This window comes from Amblyomma americanum, chromosome 4 (assembly GCF_052857255.1).
Source record: "Amblyomma americanum isolate KBUSLIRL-KWMA chromosome 4, ASM5285725v1, whole genome shotgun sequence".
NCBI classification, from domain to species: Eukaryota; Metazoa; Arthropoda; class Arachnida; order Ixodida; family Ixodidae; genus Amblyomma; species Amblyomma americanum.
Window position 1 is genome coordinate 196,351,381 of NC_135500.1, and position 23,183 is coordinate 196,374,563.

General features: G+C 45.7%; 1 protein-coding gene across 1 annotated transcript; it reads right to left on the bottom strand.

Moving 5' to 3' along the window:
- Nucleotides 1–506: 506 nt before the first annotated feature.
- LOC144127495 (adenosine deaminase-like) lies at nucleotides 507–17,180 on the bottom strand. The gene is made up of 8 exons (XM_077660486.1): nucleotides 16,888–17,180; nucleotides 13,554–13,615; nucleotides 12,326–12,448; nucleotides 11,376–11,605; nucleotides 8,401–8,525; nucleotides 5,099–5,346; nucleotides 821–947; nucleotides 507–664 (listed from the first exon to the last, which is right to left on the bottom strand). Exons 1-8 carry the CDS (start codon nucleotides 16,933–16,935, stop codon nucleotides 566–568), a joined length of 1,062 nt encoding a protein of 353 aa, XP_077516612.1. The 5' UTR covers nucleotides 16,936–17,180; the 3' UTR covers nucleotides 507–565.
- Nucleotides 17,181–23,183: the final 6,003 nt, after the last annotated feature.

Here is a 23,183-nt window from a genome sequence, read left to right on the forward strand (position 1 = left end):
AACATTTGCTCTGTGTTTTTCTTACCACTACGAGTGTCTTCATGTATTACTCGGCTACGAATTGCTCATTCAAAATGTGCTTTTTTTCTTTTGCCGAGCGGTTTTGATTCCTGGTTTTCCGGACCGTGTACTAGCCACATGGCTATTGGTCCAAATAATTGGTACGTATTGCCCGGTACTTCCAAAACTAAAGATTGCTATGACTTTGACTCTGAACTCCATTTTAATGTAATTTTGCGCACCACTAGCATATAAATCTGGCTGTACATAGCTGGTTATTACAGGCCTGTGACGTAATTATGCCAGAAAGAGCACATGTATCTGTTCTCGTCTTCTTGCATTGTGTAATTGAAAAACAAAACACAACCGTAATATACGTTCATTGCTTTTCATATCAGAGACACAGTGCTGCAAATTCTACAGAAAATTTGATAACAAAGCCCACCACTTGCAAGCAGGGTCTTTATATCTTTTCTTTCTGTGATTAATTACAGCCTATAAAGGATCAAAAACCAATAAAGAACATAGAAACTTCACTCGAAAAAGTCTATTCTGTTCAGGAGTCTCATCTGTTGGATGATACTCCATATTCCTTGTAGAGATGTTGGAGCAGATCTTGCTTTTCTGCATGTGGCAGGAAACATGACCGAGCCGCGTTTATGTTCTGAATAAAGAAAAGAAAGAAAAAAGCCTTGAACTTTTGCATTAAAAGTAGCACCAACGTTCACAAACTAGGTCGATATCGGTTACATGGTATTACCACCAAATTACCACTAGCACAGTACCGCTAGCAGCGATGAAAGCGAAAAAAAACACCTACCGCTCTGATAAGGTGGGCTTCAGTCAAGCCGAGGTGCCTGAGGAATGCGTACTCGTCATCCAAAGTACTTCCCGTGATAGTGCTGTCATCTTTGTTGATTGAGAAGTTTACGTTATCTTCAGCAAACCTGTAAAGAAAATGATCGTACAATTACGTGACAGTCGGTGTAAATATGCTCAGCAGAAATCTCCTGGAACAAAATGATTCTGTTCCTACAAGTAATTTAATGGCAATATTGCGAAGTCTTTTAGGAGCGCTATAAGCCGCCGTGAAATACGCCTTTTATTCCGCAGGTAGAATCGGGCCCTGCAAGTATGTTCAGCTAGTTCTTCTCAAGCAGTAGCCTCTGTTAGATCGCACTTGGCTGCGGAAGCGCCTAAACCTTGGAAGTCGAAACGGCTCACCACACTGCCAGCACTCATGTCTTTTAATGTGCGTTTCATTATAAATCAGTACAGTGGAGACAGAAGCACAGTGGCGCGGTATCATGGCAGCCAGCAACTAATCCAGCCGTCGTGCACCGTATTCAACCGCCCTTTGCTGTGAGCTTGAGTTCCGTAGGAATGTGAAGCTGAGAGACTTGAACAGTGTTCATGTAAATGCGCGGCAGATGCGACCGCAACATTAGCATAAATGACTTAACCAGCGCAGTTCGCGAGTGCTTAACAGGCATATGGCCCGTAGCCTGTACCTGTGACCTTACAACTTCAAATCTGGTTTTTGCTCCGTTCAGTAGCAATTATTGTCTTTTTTTCTGTTCGATGCTTTAAAAGCAAATATGTGATCACGCTGAAATCGCTTCGCAATTCCTCTACCATGGTAGTTGCGCCAGTGAGTGCAGTCCTGCACTGGCGACCACGCTGCAGTTGTACTCTAACGCTGGGTTCGTGGTACTCAGCACTGTACCGGCCAGTTCACTGGGCTCGGAACAAGGTGGTCATCATCATGATCACCTTGATGAGCCAACTTGCAGCACAACACATGGAGATGAATCGAAACGCGATAGAAATTCACAAATCATCACCTTTTTATTGCTCAGAGGCATCAAAAAGCAAATAGTCCAGAATTAATTTCTATCGTCTTGGGACCACGCTCAGTTTGCATAAAGACGCCAGTTGAAGAGGAACACAGAGAAATTTATTGATATTAAAGCTTTCAAAATGACACTTTTCGCCCCGCCCCCCCGGGGAAAATTGAGAGTGCATGGGGAAGATGAGGCGCCCTTACAAAATTGATACATTACTAAGTATTGCTGTAAATTCACATGGAGGTAGTTCCATGGGCTCCTACACAATACCTGCGAGGTTATCTCAATACAAACACCGTATCCAGAACGAACCTGTCACTCTCGTGTTCCACGACCCGCTACAGACTATGCAGTTACTATTGCCAGACTTTACGAATAGCCTGTCTAAGCGATCCATTTGAATTTCCTTCATTATTCGCTAACTTTTTTTCCTATTCTGGTTTCATCGTCGATCTTTCGCGTCGCTGCTGTCGAGTGAGCATGCTATTTGGTTCGATTGTAAACATTTTGAGCGCGATTGTAGGTCAGACCAACTCAGGTTTATTGTTAGGTTGCTTACTTTTTTCAAATCATTTTCTTGACATAGAGTGTTTGGGGACAAACCGACTGAGTGCTGTGTGGTTTATCGGTCCTTCAGCAACGTAAAATTGTGATTAATGTTGTCTAGATTTTAATCAGGTATTTTGTGACTGAAAGCGATGGTTGTACGCCTAGGTTCATGCCATATAGAGCGTTTGCATTTCAGTCTCAAATAAACAGTCGGAAGTCTGCGCCTGTGTTGTCGTTTTTGTTCCTGTTCTCGTGTCGTGTCTCGTTCGCGCAGTACTAATCTTTTTTTCTGCGACCAACCAAAGCTTGCTAGTTTGTCGGAATGTGCTGTATAAGTAACTGTTGTTGCTCGCTCAAAAGAGTGCGCCGCTCACGTCACAGTGAAACTCTGTATGTACGTTTTTTAGTATATGTACCACGACTTTGAAGCAATATTGCTGTGTCGCCTGTGGCTTACCAACCAGGTAAATTGTTGGGCGAGTTGGTTAGGATATGCCATGAAAACAGTGCGACGAACGGGACATGGAAGAAGGACACGGGCAGGGACACAACACAGCGCTGTGTTCTGTCCCTGCCTTTGTCCTTCTATGTCCCGTTCGTTGGGCTGTAGTCATGGAGTTTCAACAACCATTACTCTTCATTAATCGGCATCACTGACAGACCCGCATGTGCCATCTGCGGGTATAACGAGACTGTATCCCACATTCTTTGTGACTGCCCTGCCTACAGCGCCGAAAGGCAGTCACTCTGCCGTGCGCTGGAGCGTCTAGACCCGCGCCCACTGACGGAAATGAAGATTATCGCCCACTGGCTGCGGCGATCGTCGGCGGTGAAGGCCTCCAGGGCACTGCTACGCTTCTTAAGGACTTCTGGCCTGCACGATAGGCTGTGGCTTTACCGAACGCTTGCTGACTTTGCATAGTGACTTCAATTTCTTGCTACTATTTTCTCCTTCATTTTTTTCTACCCTCACCCCTTTCCCCCCGTGCAGGATAGCAAACCGGTTATTCTTCCGGTTAATTCCTTCCTGTGAAATCTAAAGTCTGACGAAAACTCGTCTGGTCGGGATGAAGATTCATGACTGAAGAAAAAGGAACGCCGACCAAAAGGTTGTTGTTTAAAACGAAGACGTTTCGGCTTGATCACTGCTTCCGTATGGAAGCCGAAACGTCTTCGTTTTAAACAACAACCTTTTGGTCGGCGTTCCTTTTTCTTCAGTCATTAACCTTCCTATCTTTCCTCCTCCTCCTCTGTACATTTCCTGCCCATCACATTCCCTCATTTTCTTTAAAGTTCTGTGGTAGGCGTCTTTAGGGAATCAAAACGCCTGCTTGTACTTAACGCTGCTTGACCCTCTCTACAGCTTTCTACGCATCTTTTTCGCGCGAGTCTGCAATCGGTGCTTTTATGTTTCGCTTTCAGGCGGTCATTGAGAGTGATAAAATAGAAGCGCAGAGCCTTGGAGCACGCGATAAGAGCTCGGGATCAGACCAGAACCTGGTTTAAGTAAATCTTTAAGCACTTGAAAGTGCCTATTCCGGCATCATTTTGACCAATGGCAAAGCAGCCGGAAGTAAAGGCAGTATGAGGGAAGTGCAGGTACTTCCTGCATTAAAAGAACATATAGAGAGTTAAAACTATAAAATGAGTGACGGGAATTGAAAAAAACGGTCAATGCAGCTTGTTTCTGTGATCCGAAGCTTGTATGCAGGAAATATAAGTATTCAGTACGCCAGCACCATTGTTGTTTCGTCCATTTTTGTCTGCGGTTGTGATGTTTGCTTCGACGACATCGGAGCAGACTGGGTGAGAATGTTATCAATATTTACAGCGCGAGATTCTGCGGCCGACCGACGGTACACTAAAGCCCCGGCGTTCTTGCGCTCTACTGAGTGGCAAGCGGGAGATACAAGTCGTCAATAAAGATAACGGTGTCCTCGCGTGCGTCCTTTTACGTGACGAATGAGCGCTGCGTTCGCAAAACGTGAGGGGGATGGGGGAGGGGCTGGTGCCGTGATGGCCCTAGATCTCATTACGGTCACGTGACCTTTAATCTGTGACCGCAACCTGACCCGTCATCTGGCCGTGGACTGTCTAGGCTGAAGCTCCGGTAGGAAAGACTCCCTATAACAGTTACAGTAGCAAAACTTTATTTGGATGATAGCCGCTTCAGGTAACGTACGGTGGTCTACCGCGATGGCGGAGGTCATAGATGCGGCCCAGTCAGGAAATGGTCTTGTGGGCTAAATAGCTTGCGCATGCGGCACCTGACTTTCCATAGCCAACTGCAGCTCCCACTTATGTACCACCAAACTTTGAGACAAAGCACGCATGAACTACGCTCGTCTAAAACCAAGGAGGTTCACGAGACCAGTTTTGCGACAATGCTTAAGCACACTCAAAGGAGCACTTCAGGTTGTGTCACGTAGACAGACTCTTCAACACTTGCCAATTCGCACTTAAAAGCATGGCATCGATCTTCGTAGAATAGCAAAAAAGCGCTCTGCTACTATAGAGGAGACATACAAAACACGAACTTCTCAATTTTTAAAAAGACTTATTAATGGTGATTTTTTCTTTTAATATTATTTCGAAGCACAGGAAAGGACTGAAGTTTAAAAGCTCCTCACTGAATCAAATGCAGCCGTCTTCTCTTCATTCATATTACCCTTTACTCACCTAACCACCCTTGAGCTGCTCACCTAACTATGGAGTGCCGCCGGGTGTCCAACGGGCAACCGCCGGTGAGGACGCTCGAGTAAGGGCAGACTTCGAAGTGGATGTCCTGCTCCCGCGCCAAGCGGTACGTCTCGCCCGTCGGGTCTCCAAACACGCGGTAGCCGTGGCCCACGCGGTCACAGCTCATGTCCACAATGGCCTGTCGCACGGTCGTGTAGCTTCCGCTTTCACCGGCATGGACCGTCCTTGGGATGCCCAGCTGCTTCGCTCTCTGCGTTGGTGGCAGCATGGGGAAGGATGTCAGTCAAAAACATTATCGCTTTGAGGCGAACGCGGCACATGCAGATAAGAAGGGATCCAATATAACATCCGTGTACAGAAACAGTCAGAGATATGTAGAATGCAATGGTGGTAGATATGTAGAACATAGGTAGATATGTAGAATGCAAGATATGCAAGAATGCAAGATATGGTTTGGTTCGGTTTCGCTTGGTTTAGAGCGTTTAACGTCCCAGAGCGACTCAGGCTATGAGGGACACCGTAGTGAAAGGCTCCGGATTTCGACCACCTGGAGTTTTTTAACTTGCACTGACATCGCACAGTAAACGGGCCTCTAGAACTTCGCCTCTATCGAAGTTCGACCGCCACGGCCGGGATCAAACCCGCGTTTTTCGGGTCATCAGCCGATCGTCATAACCACTGTGCCTCCGCGGAGGCTAGAATGCAAGATATGTAGAATGCAAGCGCTGTGTCGTTATATCTTCCTCAGTCCTTGTCTTAAGGTGCACTGCTTTTTCCAGATATGTAGAAGCTAGTCGTCGAGTTTCTTGAGCATCTGTGCCTCTCCGTTCCAGCACTGTGAAGCTGCTGTTGCAGCCAGACCTCTTAGATCATACCAGTTGCGAAAGTCCGCTTGTAAAAGTCAATAGCCGCCGCGGTGGCTCAGTGGTTATGGCGCTCGGCTGCTGACCCGAAAGACGCGGGTTCGATCGCGGCCGCGACGGTGGCATTTCGATGAAGGCGAAATTCCAGAGGCCCGTGTACTGTGCGATGTCAACGCACGTTAAAGAACCCCATGTGTTCGAAATTATCCGGAGCCCTTCACTACGGCGTCCCTCATAGCCTGAGTCGCTTTGGGACGTTAAGCTTTATGAAAACCAAAACCGGAACCAAAAAGTGGTTACATAGTCCGAGGGGCCACTTTGCGGGGTCTTACGGATGGCGACATCATCTGGAAGCGGCGAATAAGAGGTGCTACAATTTCTCACTAATTTCTTGCGAAGAGCGTTTGTTTCTTCTTCTTTTTATGCTTGTTTAACCAATAATTTAACTCGGACTGATGTATTCATGTAAGTTTGTTACTGTGTCTGTTTCACTGATTTTGTTGCTAGGCGGTTGTGCGTTTGTGAGTAATCTCGTAGTTTACAACTTGGACACTGTTTACGTTACTGGCCGCGGTCGAGACAGTCCGTAAACCCCCACATTTGACCCAATTAGACCGCCGTGTTTAGATGCGTGGGCCCTATTGGAAATTCTGCAACTTCTTTGGTCGAGAAGCTCTGACTGCAGCGCGGTTGCAAAAAGTGAGAAAGCACTTTCCATCTAGAGCTTTACAATAGCAAGAGTGGCGAAAAATAATCACAGCTCATACCGCAGAAACAACTGGGATCAATCCAGTAGTGACTAGAATACTTTTCACAATGGTTGTGCTTTAGCCGGCGCGTTTGTGGAGAAGGCGTAGCTCAATAGTAAAATTTCAACCGAATTCTAACTTCCGCATTCTGGCAAAGAAGACCGACACTGCGCCACCGTTATTCCCAATATCTGCTAATCGGTACTACAGCTGACACTCGAACGCAACGAATGAAAATAAGTCGCTAAGTACAGCAACCCTGACTTGAGTGGAAAAGACGGCTGACGCTGGTAAAAACTGCCTGATCACCACGCCCAACTGTGGCATGGTACAACAAAAGCAGCGAGTTCTGGTGCCTATTTATACATGCCGGAATGGGCTCCACCGCGTGTCTTTGTCCCAGCCAGGTTCACGATACCTGGACAGCTAAACATCCTCAGCCATTAGCAGCGTTTTCGTAGTCAATACGAGCCGTTCAACCCAACATGCCGAATTTGAAAGGAGACATGAAAAAACGACAGAATACTGTAGACGTTCACAAGACAACGCTGTGATAGTCAGTGCCTCGATGTTCAGCATTGCTCTCCAGCTTCACGCTCGCATGAGGGCAACATAAGTGCCTACCGCATGTTCACTGAGGTGAACGTAAATTTCGAGGCCAGCAAAGACGCCGCATTCACAGGTTTCGCTTAGGCAGGCACTACATAAACCTTACACCAAATCTACATAACCAAACTTACATAAGGCTTACATTTCTTTTGTGCATGAAGATAGCAATGACACTACTATATAGCGCAAGGAGTTTTTTTAAATGAAATGAAACTGATGTCGAAGGAAGCGTAGCGCTTGCATACCCAGCTTTCAACTTTTCCACGATGCAAAACGCTCTCCATCGTTCTCAAGAACATAAAAAATTGGATCGATGCAAAAAATGGCATAATTAAAAGCACACTTCTTCCTGAGCTGTCGCTGAACAATGTTTCTATTGAGAACGGACGCAGGGTTGAGCTCTTTTGGCCACCTAAGTAAACAAAGGGCCGGTATTCTGTAAAAATGCTGGCTCAATCTATGCTTTGGTTTCTTTGCCATTTGTGCGGCTTGCCTTTGGTGAAGACTAATGAAGGTGCCTGCAAACGACCGTACATGCTGTCGCAGGTAGTATCAATACTAAAAGGAGGTCATTAAAAAAACCGGCTTGAAATAAGAACCATCAGGAAACACGGCCCTGTGTCTGCCTGCCACAGTCATACAATAGTTAGCCCCATCAGAAAGACATTAACTTCAAGCGTCCCGGGTAGTGACGGCCTGACACTTTGGCCACGAACCATCCTGCTATCAGAAATTATCTTGTTTTCCTCTTCTTTATCTGTTTTGCTCCCTTCATCCACCTCCTCACGTGCAGAGTAGCCTGGTTAACCTTCCCGCACTCTCGTTTCTCACTCTCTCTCCCTCACTACTGTCATCGCTCGCCCCAGCATGTCATAAATACTCTAGATGTCGCCCTGGGTGGCAGGAGTAGTAGACACACTAATGATGCTCTTTATCTCTCGCTTTCTCTGTCCACTTACGCGGGAGGTTACTGAAAGAGCCAAACTTATTTTGAAACAAGCAGCTTCAGACAAAGCAGCACCAGAAGGAGGTTGGTTGCAACGTGCGTACAAAACAGAAAAAAGAACGGATGGCGATGTATACCTGGAAAACTTGCGCTTCGAACGCCGTGTAGCCAGGCGTCTGCACTTCGTCCTTGACAGTGTCGATTCCGACGACACCCACGCTTTGGTACTGCTCGCACAGTTTCAAACACTCGACCGTCCAGTCTGCAACGTTGATAGGGACGCTTGCGTTAAATTACCAGCCTCTCTTGTCATGCCTATACTTTCAGCTACACTCAAGAGGACGAATACAGGTGCAGGAAGGACGCGTTAAAATTCAAAAAAACCCCAACGAGAACACTCCAAATCTTTCCCACGCGCACAAAAGTAACGAATGGCTATACGCGAACACAACTATTTAATGCTGTCATTATGTTGTAGCTTCTGTTATTGCATTTGAATAACCAGCATTAGAGACTAACCAAACATTCCGGTGGTTCATTATAAACGACCATCGCAATGCTTTCGTCGTTGATACCTTTTGAAACCTTAAACCTTTGAAACATTTTAAACATTTAAACCTCTGAAACATTTAAACCTATGAAACATTTAAAACCTTTGAAACATTTAAAACCTTTGAAACATTTAAAACCTTTGAAACATTTAAAACCTTTGAAACATTTAAAACCTTTCAAACATTTAAAACCTTTGAAACATATAAAACCTTTGAAACATATAAAACCTTTGAAACCTGCTAAACCTTTGAAACCTGTGAAACATTTGGAACCTGTGAAACATTTGGAAGCTGTGAAACATTTGGAGCCTGTGAAACATTTCGAACCTGTGAAACCTGTGCAACCTGTGCAACCAGTGCAACCGCTTCTCGGGTGGCAACTTTCTCATGCGTCTGACCTCGGAACGACCTTTGTACCTAGCCGACAGATGCTTTTAAAAGGAATTCATTGATTCAAAGGCGGCATCGGGATTGGAACCCAGTACGCCCGGAAACATGGCGTATCCTTAGCAAAAAAAAAACGAAACTTTGAGTCGTTTAACGGTTAATTTCAGCGACAGCACTTTAACCATGAAGCGCTAGAGGGCTCTCAGCAACACCAACAACCGAAGGGCTTTCTCGCACACAAGTTTGACCTGGTTCTTATTTTCGCCATGAAAAATAACAGCAAAACGCTGAAAGTTTAAGCAACGCCTTATAACAAAGTACGTGCACTACGAGTGGCACAGATGTAAGAACGTAGTTCAAGAACCTTAATCGCCTCTGGCAAACCGAGCGTTCGGTTTTCGCTATAGCCTCGAGAAGTGCGCGTAACCGACGTGGATGGCCATTCTGGTTGCATTAGTGACTAAAAAAACAAAATAACAAAACTCTCAACAAGTAAAAATGAAACGCACAGTACACGAAAGCGCTCCATACATGCCGCCGACTGAGCACTTTTGCTGTCCGCTGCTCGACAACGCATTAGCCGCCCCGCACGGGCGTTTTGTCATGTAGTATTTTTCTCAAATTCTCGGGTTTACGTTTTTGAAAAAAAATAAAACGAGGCCACGCTAACCATCACATAGACGACTTTGAAGGACATTTCTTAGTCCTTTCTGTCGTTGCGTGTCCCATTAACATTAATGTATTTAAAAGTTAGCTAGTTAGACCTTAACACGTGCTATGAAAACAGTAGAAGGCATTGCTTGAGAGTGACTTTGTTCACATAGAGCGCTTATTTGTTTTGTTATTCGTGTGAACAAACAGGAGTACACAAATAAGCTCCGCTTTAAATGTATGACGGCGCAGAGGAAATGGTTCATATCAATAAGTGTATGTGAATCGCTCATTCTCTCATTTAGAGTTAAGATCGCTGGGAGAACTCATGCTACTCCTGGCGCAGTGGATCATCGGTTAAGCGATGCGCCACTGCACTGGCCGCAGGTAGCTGTTTCGAACACAGTCACCTGCCACGGTGGACAGTGTGCTCACAATCCGGTAGGCAGGTTGTGATAACGTCACAATATCACGTGGCCTAGGTGGGGGGACCCACCAAGGTTGTTTCTCTGGGGATGCTTCCCTCACCTCCGCCGCCCCCGACGACAACGACAGGTTTTCTGCTGAACGAGTCCCTTAAGGCTGTCGCGTTAACACTTCCATAGAGTAACCTCTAAAACATCAATCAGGCCATTTGTACACCTTTATTCTCATCTAATTGCGATGTCAGAATCTCCAATGAGGAAGCACAGCCATTTTGCCCCCGGCCTCGCTTTGACAATAAACAAATGTCTCTATAGAAGCTGCACCCAGGCGCATAGACTCGCATCCTCAAGGGAGCCTGAAATCCTTGGACCGTAGCTACCAGTCTTCGTGTGCTACGTAGTAAAAAAACAATCAAGGGGGTCCCCCCGCCGCGGTGGCTCAGTCGTTAGGGCGCTCGACTACTGATCCGGAGTTCCCGGGTTGGAACCTGACCGCGGCGGCTGCGTCTTTATGTAGGCAAAACGCTAAGGCGTCCGTCTGCTGTGCGATTTCAGTGCACGTTAAAGATCCCCAGGTGGTCGAAATTATTCCGGAGCCCTCCACTACGGCACCTATCTCTTCCTTTCTTCTTTCACTCCCTCCTTTATCCCTTCCCTTACGGCGCGGTTCAGGTGTCCAACGATATATGAGACAGATACTGCGCCATTTCCTTTCCCCCCAAAACCAAGTAAAAAAGAGGGTCCAATAATATTTAAGACAAACAAGCTTGAACGCCGGATTGTAGAGGGACTGAGGGCGTCCTTTGTTTTCATGGACCGAAAGCACGACACGTTCTTCTGTAAAATCGAAGTGAACTTTCATTCGCTCTTTTCTTTCTCTCACTTTATCTCCAGTCTTCTGTGAAGGGTCGACAACCGGGAAATGCCTGTATATAACCACCCTGCGCTTTTATTACGTATCGCTCATTTCTGGACGGTGTACCACACAATTGCGATCTAAGCCAGTTTCACCCGTAGCGTCACTCGCAAAATTAAGCAGAGAAAAGCTCCTGAAACCATTTTTTGAGAAGCAATGAACCTGTAACTGCGACTACTTACCATCATTTCCCCAGAGGGAGGTTAGGATGGAGCGAGCCTTAACGTTGAAGTCCCGCTGTCCCTTCTCCAAGCCACGGTTGACTGCTTCGACGACCAGCGACGCCGTCACACCCTTTTCCTTCGAGGTCAGCAGCTGAGGCGAGTAGCGAGTCTCAAAATAGGCGACGCCCTCTCTCGCCTGGTCCTCGCAGAGCTCGTAGGAAATCCGCTCAATTGCCTCCAGATCGCCTCTGCAAAACGAAGAGTCCAGGCGAGTGTCATCACCTTTGTGCATGGGTGGAAAGGAAATTGCTACCACCAGCTGGCGTACAGCCCGTAGCCTTCGAAATTTCGGTTAAGGTTCTCGAAGAAAAGACTTCAAAGCGTGTGACTGTTTTCAACTCGCCAGTCTCTCGCCGCTGCTCATCTTTCGTGTTTTCACATGACCACACGTTACGAAAGGCGAGAGAGACATACAGACTGAAAAATATCTGGAGAGATTAGTGACACTTAGAGAAAAACTTGAGAGGAGGTGCTGATTTTTAATATTTGAAGATTACCTTCGTCTTTAGCGGTTGCATAATGTAAGAAAGGAGTTTAAATGGCTGCCCACCATAAGACAAAAACAGCTGCATCAGCTTCCGCCTGCGTGAACATTATGAGCTTTGAAAACCATCAATGCGTTGGACATGGAAAATTCTGCTTCACAAAGCCTCGTATGTTGAAAAATAACTGGCATACAACGATGGAAGACGATAGGTCGTGGTGTCTCGTTATTACGAACTAACTTAATTCGAACTCCCGGTATAGTTGAACTTAAGCTTTAGTCCCCTCCACATCAACCTTATTAAGAAGACTCGTGTTAATTTAAACTTCGCATAATTCAAACAAACTTTCGGTACCATTCTAGTTTGAATTACCGGTAGTCCACTACGGTTAGAACACCAAGGACGAGAATGCTGTGTACTCACACGATAGTCGGCATGAATATCGAAAACCGGTCTAGGAAATCCTTCAGAGACGATGACTCCACTTTCTGAAGACGCCATCGTAGGGCAGCGATGGAAGAGCAGCCAAGGTCAATCTGTTTCTCGCTTGAAGTTGGAAAAACAACAAAAAATAATTGCAGTTATTGAGATAACACTGCGGTGTGTTGACGATTCATTAAACCGAACGTCGTAAAACATGTCGCCTTCGGCAATGCATCGCTTCCTTCTCGCTGCGGGAAAGGCTTTGCACACTTCCCTATCGTTCCTCTCTGATATGCCTCTTGTATTTTTCTCGATTTTCATTTCGCTTTGTCGCATCGCCAACACCTTCTTTCTTCACTACTCATTACCATCTTGTACAGTGTAAGGCAAAACATAAACTGTTATTTAATTATGCGCCATGAGAAATGTTTACCAAAGAACCCAGCTCAATTATAACGAACCACTTCTTTTTTTTTCTTTTTTTTTGGGGGGGGGGCATCTCAGGTAATATGCATATGCAGAGCCCTTTGTGAATGCATTAGCCAACAATGGAGTTAACCGTAGTACTGTAATATTAGGCAAAGGTTATCTTTTTTTTTTAAATCAACCATACTGTTGCGCAAGCGCGCATGCGCGAAATGTGGGCGATAATAAGGGTTGCTATTTGTTCGTTGCAACCACCTCCTCAGATGACCGTTTACAACAGACGGTCTGTGAGCGCATGGACACATCACGGTTTCTACCAGTATTTAATCCTACGCTTACCTACGTCAGTATTTTTTGCACACATGTTGTTGAGCCTACGCATTTAGAATTGCAGGTGTCCAGGTTATCAGTTAACTAGCAGCCAAACGGGAGACAGTTCAACAGAAGCAGGTGTGGCAAGCACATGCCACATCACCTTAGCCAGTACTACAAAACTACAAATCGATAAGAGTAGCTAGTGAACTTCTGCTTCGCCTGCGCGGCCGTAAAGGCCACTTTTACAGGGGCATAGATAGATTCGGCACCTGAGCGCATTGACATTTTCTTGTTCATTAAACCCCCCTATTAAACCCCAAAATAGCCTATCACCTACGGTTTCTAACACACTGTGCTATGTAGAACCCTCTCGAACTGCCACAGTAATTTTGCTCACAATAGAAATTGGATAGTACGAATTACATTAAATTCTGACCGAGTAGTGTGCATGCAAAGGGCCTGTCTAGAAATTTTGCTCTATACTTACTGCGCAAGTTCCCATATGGTCTCAAGTCGCATGGAGCCATCTAAATGAAGATGGAGCTCAACCTGTGTGAACGGCAGAAAAATAAGATCCCCACTGAGGTACAGAGTGATCCACTATGAGGGTGAACACGCGAATATGTATGTGGCCGTGGTCATTGGAGCACTAGTGCGTTCGTCGTGACCGCGCATCAAAGCCAAGTGGCGGAGGTCGCGAAGCACCGTCTCCAGGTCATTCTGCGCATGCGCCACTTTGCTTCTACGCACACCCCTGCCGAACGCTTCGAAGAGCGCGGTCACTAACGTGTTCACCCTAAGCTTGGTGCACCCCGTATCTCATAGGTGTTGAGTGAGTGAGCGAATAAATCTACGCTAATCCGAAGAAAAAAAAAGTTCCCAGTTGGAGCAGGAACGCATAATTGAGTCGCTCTTAGAGGGGCGTTTGTATGCGACGGTACCATTTGAAATTTCCTTATCATAAACTGTTTTTGTCTGAAAAATAAAAATTGGCTCCAGCGTGGTTTCCCTATTGAAAATTTATCGCTTGGGCCCACCCCTTAAATCTGCCCCTGGGCTTGAGCCCCTAGTCTACGGCCCGTATTGCGGCTGCTACTTTATCTGGTTGGAAAACCAAGTATGTGGCAGTCAGTCGCTCCAAGTGGCACGGGTCTGAAGAGCGATGAGTTACTCGGAGTAAATATTTTAAATGTGCTTGGACGTATAAGATTTCCGAGAAGACATACATGAAAAGATTAACATTATAAATAACAGCGGGAGGTATCGGACGAGAAAAACACAACACAGTGCTTTTTTTTTTGGTGCGAAAGGATTACTTAATGGGGTCAGAACCAACCAAGCGCCATGTGTGAAGCCTCGGAGTAACTCGGGTAAGCTCGGGTGGGTTCGGAGGAGCTTCGCGTAAGCTGCAGCCAATGGGAGGAAGCTCGGCAAAGCTCGGAGGATCATCGGACCAGCTGTAGCTAATGGAAGAAGGGCATCGCGCCAGCTGCCGCCAAGTGGAGAAAGGGTGTGACGATGAAAAGCGGTGCGAGAATTGCGGTTTTGTGCAGATGCAGATGCCAGAAAGAAGAGGAAGAATGAACACATGCTTTCGCACGTCTACTAGGTGTAACTACGTCAAAACCCTGCCGCATTTTTCTTTTTAGCGCGCGCCAGCCAGCCAAGTTCGCTCCCTTAACTCTAAAGGATTGTCTACCAAAAGGGGGGACCACTCAAGAGGAGGAGGGGCTATAAGACCAGTGCGCACGGTAGTCTGGTACATATGACCCATATTTCCCGACTACCAACCTCTCCATGCCATGACGACCGTGGCCGAGCGGGAATGCCGCAATAGCCGGAAGTTCAGCGAAGAACACTTCCGGTTTTAACGTCATAGCACTAGAAGCCTCGTGCGGCCAAAATGCGCTGTCAGTCAAAAAATTCGCCCATTGGCTCGAGGGAAGTGACGTCACCAGGCCGGAAGTGATGTTACTTTCGGTAAATGCATCAATAATTTCTAATGCTACTGCATTGTCAACAAAATGTACCTAAGTGTAATGTGAATTTTTTTTATTCAATGCATTTAATTCAGAAGTTCTGGCAACCTTTGTAAAACGGCCTTTGTTAAGAGCGAGGGCAACTCCTCCTCTCTCTTCCTCCTCCTCACCGTTTGTTTCCCTGCGCTTCTCACATGGCTGGTGGATGGCCTATCCTTAGATAAGGCGGGCATCAGACGTGATAAGCGCAGTGACCATCAGCCTGCGTGTCAATGTGCGACAACCCGTGCGTGACATCGCTCCACCTTCCCCCCAGCACCCCGCGACTCCTTTCTGGCCCAATTACGGTAATCTCAGTAACAGCCATTCACCAGTCTCCCATGGCGGCGCTAAAGCGAGTGTAGCAGCATGGACGCAATCGACGTCCCACGCCCCTACCCAGAGTTTCAGAAGAGTACAACTGGTGTCACCATTTATTTATTTGTTTATTCATTCATTTTATTTATTTGTACATTTAATTATTCAATTCTAACATACTGCAGCCTCGCACGAGGCTCAGGCGGAGATAGAAACAGCACATAAACACAATATTAACAATCAGCAGCACATGACACGCTAGGAAAGCAGACGGCAACCCAAAGTAACAGCATGCCAGCTAGAAATTGCAGAATCAAAACATAATTTCAAGGACGAAGCACAAGTGGGGCCAAAAATGGAGTGCCAAATTTCTATATTGCGCAGAAAAAGCTATTGGAACAAGTCACCACGATGATTAAAACGTGAAATATTTGTTAGTTCGTGATAGCTGCTTAATGATTAAGGTTTTAGAAATTATGAATAGTTGCCAAGTGACTAAAACCTGTGCAGTTAATTAACCCGTGCAGGAACTTTATACTTTCAATACTACGACATGAGGAAAGTCGAGCGAGCCCTACATCAGATTGATCATAAGGCGAAAAACCATTGGGATATCTGCTGAAATATAAAGCGGTTTTTTTTTTGCAGAATCCAATTTGTTTACATCAACAAGATTATGGGGATTTGAAACGACGCAGCTGTATTCCGTCGCTGTAATTTGCCTTACAAGGTTAAATGTCTGGCGAATATTTTGACTTCGAAATAAAAGGCCCAAATGGCTTTACAGATTCCGAACAAACACAGAACATTAATGAATAAGTAGGGTTGCTCCTCCATCTACACGTTATTGGTTCAACTATTAAAAGCAATTGGGTATCATCTATCAGTTTGCATCGCACACAATAATGCACAAACTGAACTTGTATCTTTCTCTGGTTTCTGATTCACCAACAGCACGTTTCATAGCAACCATTAAATGGAAAAACAGATTCCAATCCGTGACTGCTTGGCAAGAAGTTGACGCACTCACCGCCTCGGACCGAACCTATAGAAACACAAGTCCCATATTGCCTGCGCGCTGCTCCCTTATCAGAGCACCTCACAGATACTACCGCGAGTAAAAAAAGATTAGCACAGTGACGTCAATACAGTGATTAAAACGCACAGCGTGGCAGGCGCGGCGCCGTAGATTGCGAATACACCTGGCACTTTAGTTATCGGCGTGTTCGTAACAGCAGTGGCCAGCGTTGCTCTCTGCCGCTCCTGTGGCACGTCACTAGTGCTAATCCTTTTTACTCGCGACTGTACCTGCGCGTTTACAAAGCCCGAGCAAAGAGCACCCTCGGCCTACAACCGTCCTGACCTCAACTGAAAACACACAATAGCAGCATGACTACAGGCAAGGTCACACCCACCATGGTCACACCAGCCGTCTGTTGTCATGCAGCGCCACGCAAAATACGAACGGTAAACAACACCACTCACCCTGGTCCGCGGAATCTTCGACGGGTCGAAATGCCTCAGAAAGCTCATCGCTAAGGCCGGCTGCTGTGGCCTCAATCACAACAACGGACAACCGATACCAGCCTTCAAAGCGGCACAAAACAATGATAGCCGCGACGACCTCGCTAGCCTTGCGCCTGGACTAGTTCGGGCCGCCTCCAAATTGTTGACGCTGGCTTGCAGTTGCTCGCTTTTGAGTGGTGGAAAGGCGCGAAAGAACGAGGCACCGACGGAGAGCCAGTGCACACGGCACTGGCTTCCCTTTCCAGCAGCCTCTGGAGTCTGTAGCATTGGCGGCATCGCTTGATGGCGAGAGCGGGGCGTTATCCAGACCTCCTCCTTTCAGGATTAAGTGGTGTCGCTCCCGCCTTTCGCCTCCCCTCCCCCCCCCTCCTCCATCTGCAGGCGTGTACTGATGAAGAATTACAAAGCGTTCCTTCCCTTGCAAACATCGGCAAACACAAGGTCAATATCAGATAGGAGCACGGCCTTCACTGGACGGAAAGTTATCGGGCAGAGATATGAAAGCTTGTTTAACTGTGAATGTAGGCCACAAAGACAATGAAGCAGATACTCTTGGACCAAGAAGGGTGTCGCAAAACGTCTGAACGAGCAGATTTTGCTTGCAAACCCCAGACGCTTTATCGCTAGCGACCATATCTTTATAGCTGCCAAAATGATAAATGCTGATAAAAAAGCACCCGCTGTGGTGGTTCAGTAGTTAAGGCGCTTGTCTACTGAGCCGGAGTACCCGGCTTCGAATCGGACTGCGGCGGCCGTGTTTCGATGGAGGCGAAACGCAAAAGGCGCCCGTGTGGTGTGAGATGCCAGTGCACGTTAAAGATCCCCAGGTGGTCGAAATTATTCCGGAGCCCTCCCCTACGGCACCTCTTTCTGACTTTCTTCATTAACTCCCTCCTTTATCCCTTCCCTGACGGCGCGGTTCAGGTGTCCAACGATATATGCATGAGACAGGTACTGCGCCATTCACTTTCCCCAAAAAACCAACCATCCGACATGGGAAGCACCAAAGGTAGATCCATAGCGCAGCAACAAAACAGGGGACAAACACAAGCGCTTGTGTTTGTCCCCTGTTTTGTTGCTGCGCTATGGATCATAACGCATACCCACTAGCCCGAACCATCACCTTGTTAACCAAAGGCAGAGAAGGAAGACAAGTATACTCTTCAGTTCAGTAAAATTAGGGGGACGATCAATGTCGTTGATGCGGCGGAAATGCGTTAGCATGAGGCGTATTTTACAAACTAACGCTATCAATAATTATCACTAACTATTACTGAATATACATGCCATTGAAAGACATACCATTCAAACACGGCATTGAAAGACGTAGAAAAACAAGCAAAAATCGGTTAGGTTTGGTCTGGTTTGGTTTATGAAGGTTTAACGGCCCAAAGCGACTCAGGCTATGAGAGACGCCGTAGTGAAGGACTCCGGAAATTTCGACCACCTGGGGTTCTTTAACGTGCACTGACATCGCACAGCACACGGGCCTCTAGAATTTCGCCTACATCGAAATTAGACCACCGCGGCCGGGATCGAACCCGCGTCTTTCGGGCCAGCAGCCGAGCGCCATAACCACTCAGCCACCGCGGCGGATCAAGCAAAAAAAAAAAATCTGTCGTAGAAAGCAATCCTCAGCTCGTTCCATCGAGCCCAAAGCGCCGTCAGGGGCCCGTTCTCTGGGCATCATGGGCTCAGCGAAGTTGAAAATATAATAAGCACGAGGGACATCGTTATTATTATTTTTTCAGTAAATATGTCAAGCTGATAAAACCCACAGCCGCTCTGAATACATCCTCGTGGTGCGCCTAAAGAAAGCATAGGTAAAAAAAAAAAACAGAGAACAAAAACAAATCTTACAATCTCAACAAAACTCTCTGCAAATGCCTCAGCCTATCTGAGACACATGTGAAAAATAAGTAGACAGCGCAGCCGGTGCAAGGATGAAGAAAGGATGGTGACAAAGCTTGAACGTGGCCTTGGGCTGCCGTGTGAGCCGGCGCGATTCCAAAGCCGAGATCGAAACGCACTCGGCGTGATCCCCGGGTATTCTGAGGGCCCGAGGCCTCAGTAAACCTGCCTTGTGTGTGTGTGTTTCTTTGAACACGTGCGTTTGCACAGCAGAATGCGAGGTGAATATGGAATTATTTTTTTGTTATTCTTTCACGTTTATATCAATAACATGCCATTTTGGCGGTTTCGCTGTCTGAAATCCGCGATATTCTTGAAACTTTTCGTTATGAAGGTCACAACATAGTGAGAACAGTCAGACTCCAAATTATATTGACGACTATGTTTCCAATACCGGGTTAAATTATATATATATATATATATATATATATATATATATATATATATATATATATATATATATATATATATATATATATATATATATACACACACCTTGGTTTCGGTGACTGTTGGCTCCCTTCATAAGTTTGTCAAACGAGCCCCTCATTTTCCTTTACCTTGTCTGCTATATATATATATATATTGCGGGAGTGTGCGTCGTTTTGGACTAGTGAGCGCACTCTACTTCCGATGTGGACCACGTATAATAACGGTATAATTACTCATTGGCATTCACCCAAGCGCAGACATACGGCTGCAAAGAAAAGCTGTTCAGCTTTCTCAGAAACTTCCTAGTTAGAGAAGTTATAGGTTGAAGAGTTAGAGGTGGATTCCAATGATTAATTACTCCCTTATTACGAATCCACTCCACCTTAGAGAGATTCCCCTAAACATGTGACCAACAATGGACCACGTATCTTTGCCTAAACTTTGCAAGAAAAGAGGTTTACTGCCAGGCAGTGTCTTGGGCCTCTAGGAGCAACTCATGAGCACTGGATCTGGGAATGGATGACAGAGAGAGGAAGTATCCCAGGCACTCTGCCCCATTCACTCTCCCCTTGGAACATTTAGAAATGTACGAAGAGAGCTTCCACGATTCTATCCTCTTTGTTTCACTTTATTTTTGCAGTTTTGTGCTCGCCTCTTTCATGTTACCCAACCACATGGATGCAAAAAATTATAACATCACCGAACTACAGCTCCTTTAAGATTTGGTCGCCACGAAAAATGCTAGTTTTTTATGTAGCTTCTAGTCGTGAGCAATTTAAATTCGTAAACCATTAAAGACTACCGAAGAAAATGTCCAGAGGACAATAATAAACCGCACCCGCTTGGTCAACGTGTTCGCGTTCGAGAACGTGAAAATCATGATATTGGAGGCAAAGGCAGTCCCCTGGCAGATGGCTGCATTTAGACTAGCTCATTATACGCGTGTTGGATGGCGTGACAAGTTTCTATGAACTCATTCTAATGCGATTTCACGTAAACAATCTATTTAGTATGTATGCCTTTCTCAGCAATAAAGAAGCGCAGGAAAAAGATGGAAGTTAACAGAAGGGATGTAAGTATGTGTTACATGCTAGTACAAGAAACCAAATTACCAGAAACGAACAGTGGGCGGCAGATTAGCAGCTTCAAATTTTCATTTTTTTTTTTGCTTTCACGGTCGAATTACGGAACGATTTAGATGGCACGTAATTTGAGATGTCTGTCGATTACTTTGTGCGAGAATTACGTAGTCAGGTATTTTTGTTTTGATATTGTGCTGTTTTTGTGTAAATTTTTGCTCTCAGATTTGTAATCATGCACTTTCCTAATTTAGCTTGATGTGAAACCTTCTGTGCCACTCTTGCAGCGTTCAAATTCATGGAAAATCTATATTTGTAAATGAATAAAATAAAGTTATTTAAAATATAAAATAAACGTAAAAACAAAAATACAACGTTAGCAGTGGATATATTGCGTGTTTCTAGCCCATGCGCTTTCTTCATTTTGATGTAGAATACTATATGTTTCGCGGATATTGCAACATTGCGCTGAATAAAAAGTCGCGTTATCTCAGGCGCTGTAGTTGTAATTCATTGCAGGAAAACTCCATTCTGCCTCCCGCCTGTAACACACTTGATATATGGATAGAGGGTTTTGGTGTCCTCAAAAAAATAAAAACCGAGTAGAACGCTTATTTAAGAAACCATTTTATGTTTTTATAAAATGCGAACACGAAGATTGAGAGAAGCTGGTCGTTGATTATAGCTCCACTAAGACACAAGCTTAAAACTCGGTCGAAGGCTACTGCGTCGTTAGGCGAGTTAACGAGGACTGCGGTCACTGTGCCGGAAAATTTCGTACAGGCAGAACGAGCCCAGCACTCGCTCCGTAGAGACTGCACACGTGGGTGCTATATCAAGACCGTCACAAACTGCGTCATCCCGAAATGCTAATTTAGGCTCTGAAGATTTTCAAAACGTTATTTTTTGTCAGATGTTTAGTTCCTCACTCTCATCTTTTCATTTCTTCACGTGTCAACAGCAGTGTCATACTTACCTCTGTAATTGATAATAGCATTTCTTTGTGTTGTTTTTCTTCACGTCCGTCTTAGCGATGGCATCGACTTCAAAGAGACGAAGAAAAAAGCGTGTTGGACTTATTACCATCGTAATGCATGTTTTTCACTTCCCACTTCCCACCTACATGAAGGAAGCGATGTTGAAAGGCCCCTCTCTTGAGTGCATGTCGTTCCCTGTGACAAACTAACCAAAAAAAAATCTTCAGCTGATTGATCTCTTCATTTCACGCTTCGCCGCACCACGAAACGCCACCGCATCTGATTCACGCGGTTATTTAGCACTTTTTTTCATGTCTGCGCGCAGTCCCAGTGTCGCTGCTACCTGGCGCCCTAAGTCGAGAAAGCATATATCAGAAAACTTGAAAAAAGAAAGCTCCCTCATTACGAAGCGGCGCGCTCGACAGCTTAACGCCGGGGAAATGACGCTCCATTGGGAAGCTGCTCGCTGAATAGACGTCTGGAACCACGAAATGGCACCCGGTAGCTGCCTCGGTCTGTCGTTACGGCGATGAGCCGTCGTTTGCTCAAGTAGCCGACGTAAGCTCACTTTTGACTCCAGGCTGCCCTGCCGAAGAGGGGAGAGATTGCAACTAGCTTTCTTTGCTTTTTACGAGGCATAACCGATGGTGCTGTGTCCTGCTGATTTTGACATTTCGCGTAATGTGCGAACTGGAGGGTATTCAAGTAGACATGGCGAAACCATGGCGTAATTACGTAATGATAACCTCATAAGTAATGACATCCAAACTAGGGACTGCAGTTTCTTGTGAGCAAAGTTCTTTGCATGGGAAATATGTAGTGCATCACCAAGTTCTGGTTCACGCCCAACACAAATCTATTTCTGTTTGGTGAAAACCAAACAACTCTGACGCAAAGAAAGCAGTCATTATTGCAAGTTCCGCTCTTAAAGGGCCTTGAAACTTACTTTCTTCACATTTTTGTTCCTACATCTCGGAGCTTTTCACTTTTCTGACATTTCTGTGTACCGGTCCCGATGCAGGTAAGTACGTAGTGACTTTCAGTGAGTATATAATTTTCTTTGAAGCAGCAAACTAATTATGTAGCGGGCGACGCCCTGAAAGTTGGAAACTATGTCATAGGAATTTAAACGCGGCAAATTAACAACATGAGCATTACACGACTTGATATAGGTATATTCGCTTGTAGCGGACTACGCCCTCTGTGAGGACTACCCGTATCGCTTCTGCGTTTCTGTCTGTTTTCTATTTGTGAGCAGCGCGTTTGAACGAATCCGAACTGCGTGGAAGACTATTAGATCTGTGACGGCGCAAAGTCGCAGCTGTGCTATACATTTACGCGCCTTCAACGAAGCCCTTGACTTTTAGGCTTGTAGGGTGACCATGCGGTAGGACCAGGACCATCATTTTCCCCCTTTATAAGCTACCGAAATAAAAAGCTCCATTTGATAAACTTTTAAGTGCGCGTAGCAGCAAACTTGCTGTCATGCTTGAAGCCGCTAAATTGGCTTTCCCCCACAGACCTCGCATTCTCTTGCTCTTAGTATCCGCCACTACCGTAAACACGGTAATTTCTCTCGTGCTACTTTCCCAACACAAAGAGCAACTGTTATTCGTTGACAGATAATCTTATCATAAGCTTGGCTGCACAGTAAATTACTGAACCACTGCCGCCACTTGGTAGAGTGCAAAGTTCAAAGTGAGACTGGCAATAGTGTCGCCTGCAAGAAATTGTTTGTAAAATATTGTCAGAAAGCACTTGCGGTCATCGCAACATGTCTGTTCAGTTACTTGCGCACTGCATAACCACACGAGTTCTTTATGTATTGGGTATAATCAAGACACGAATGCGTGCG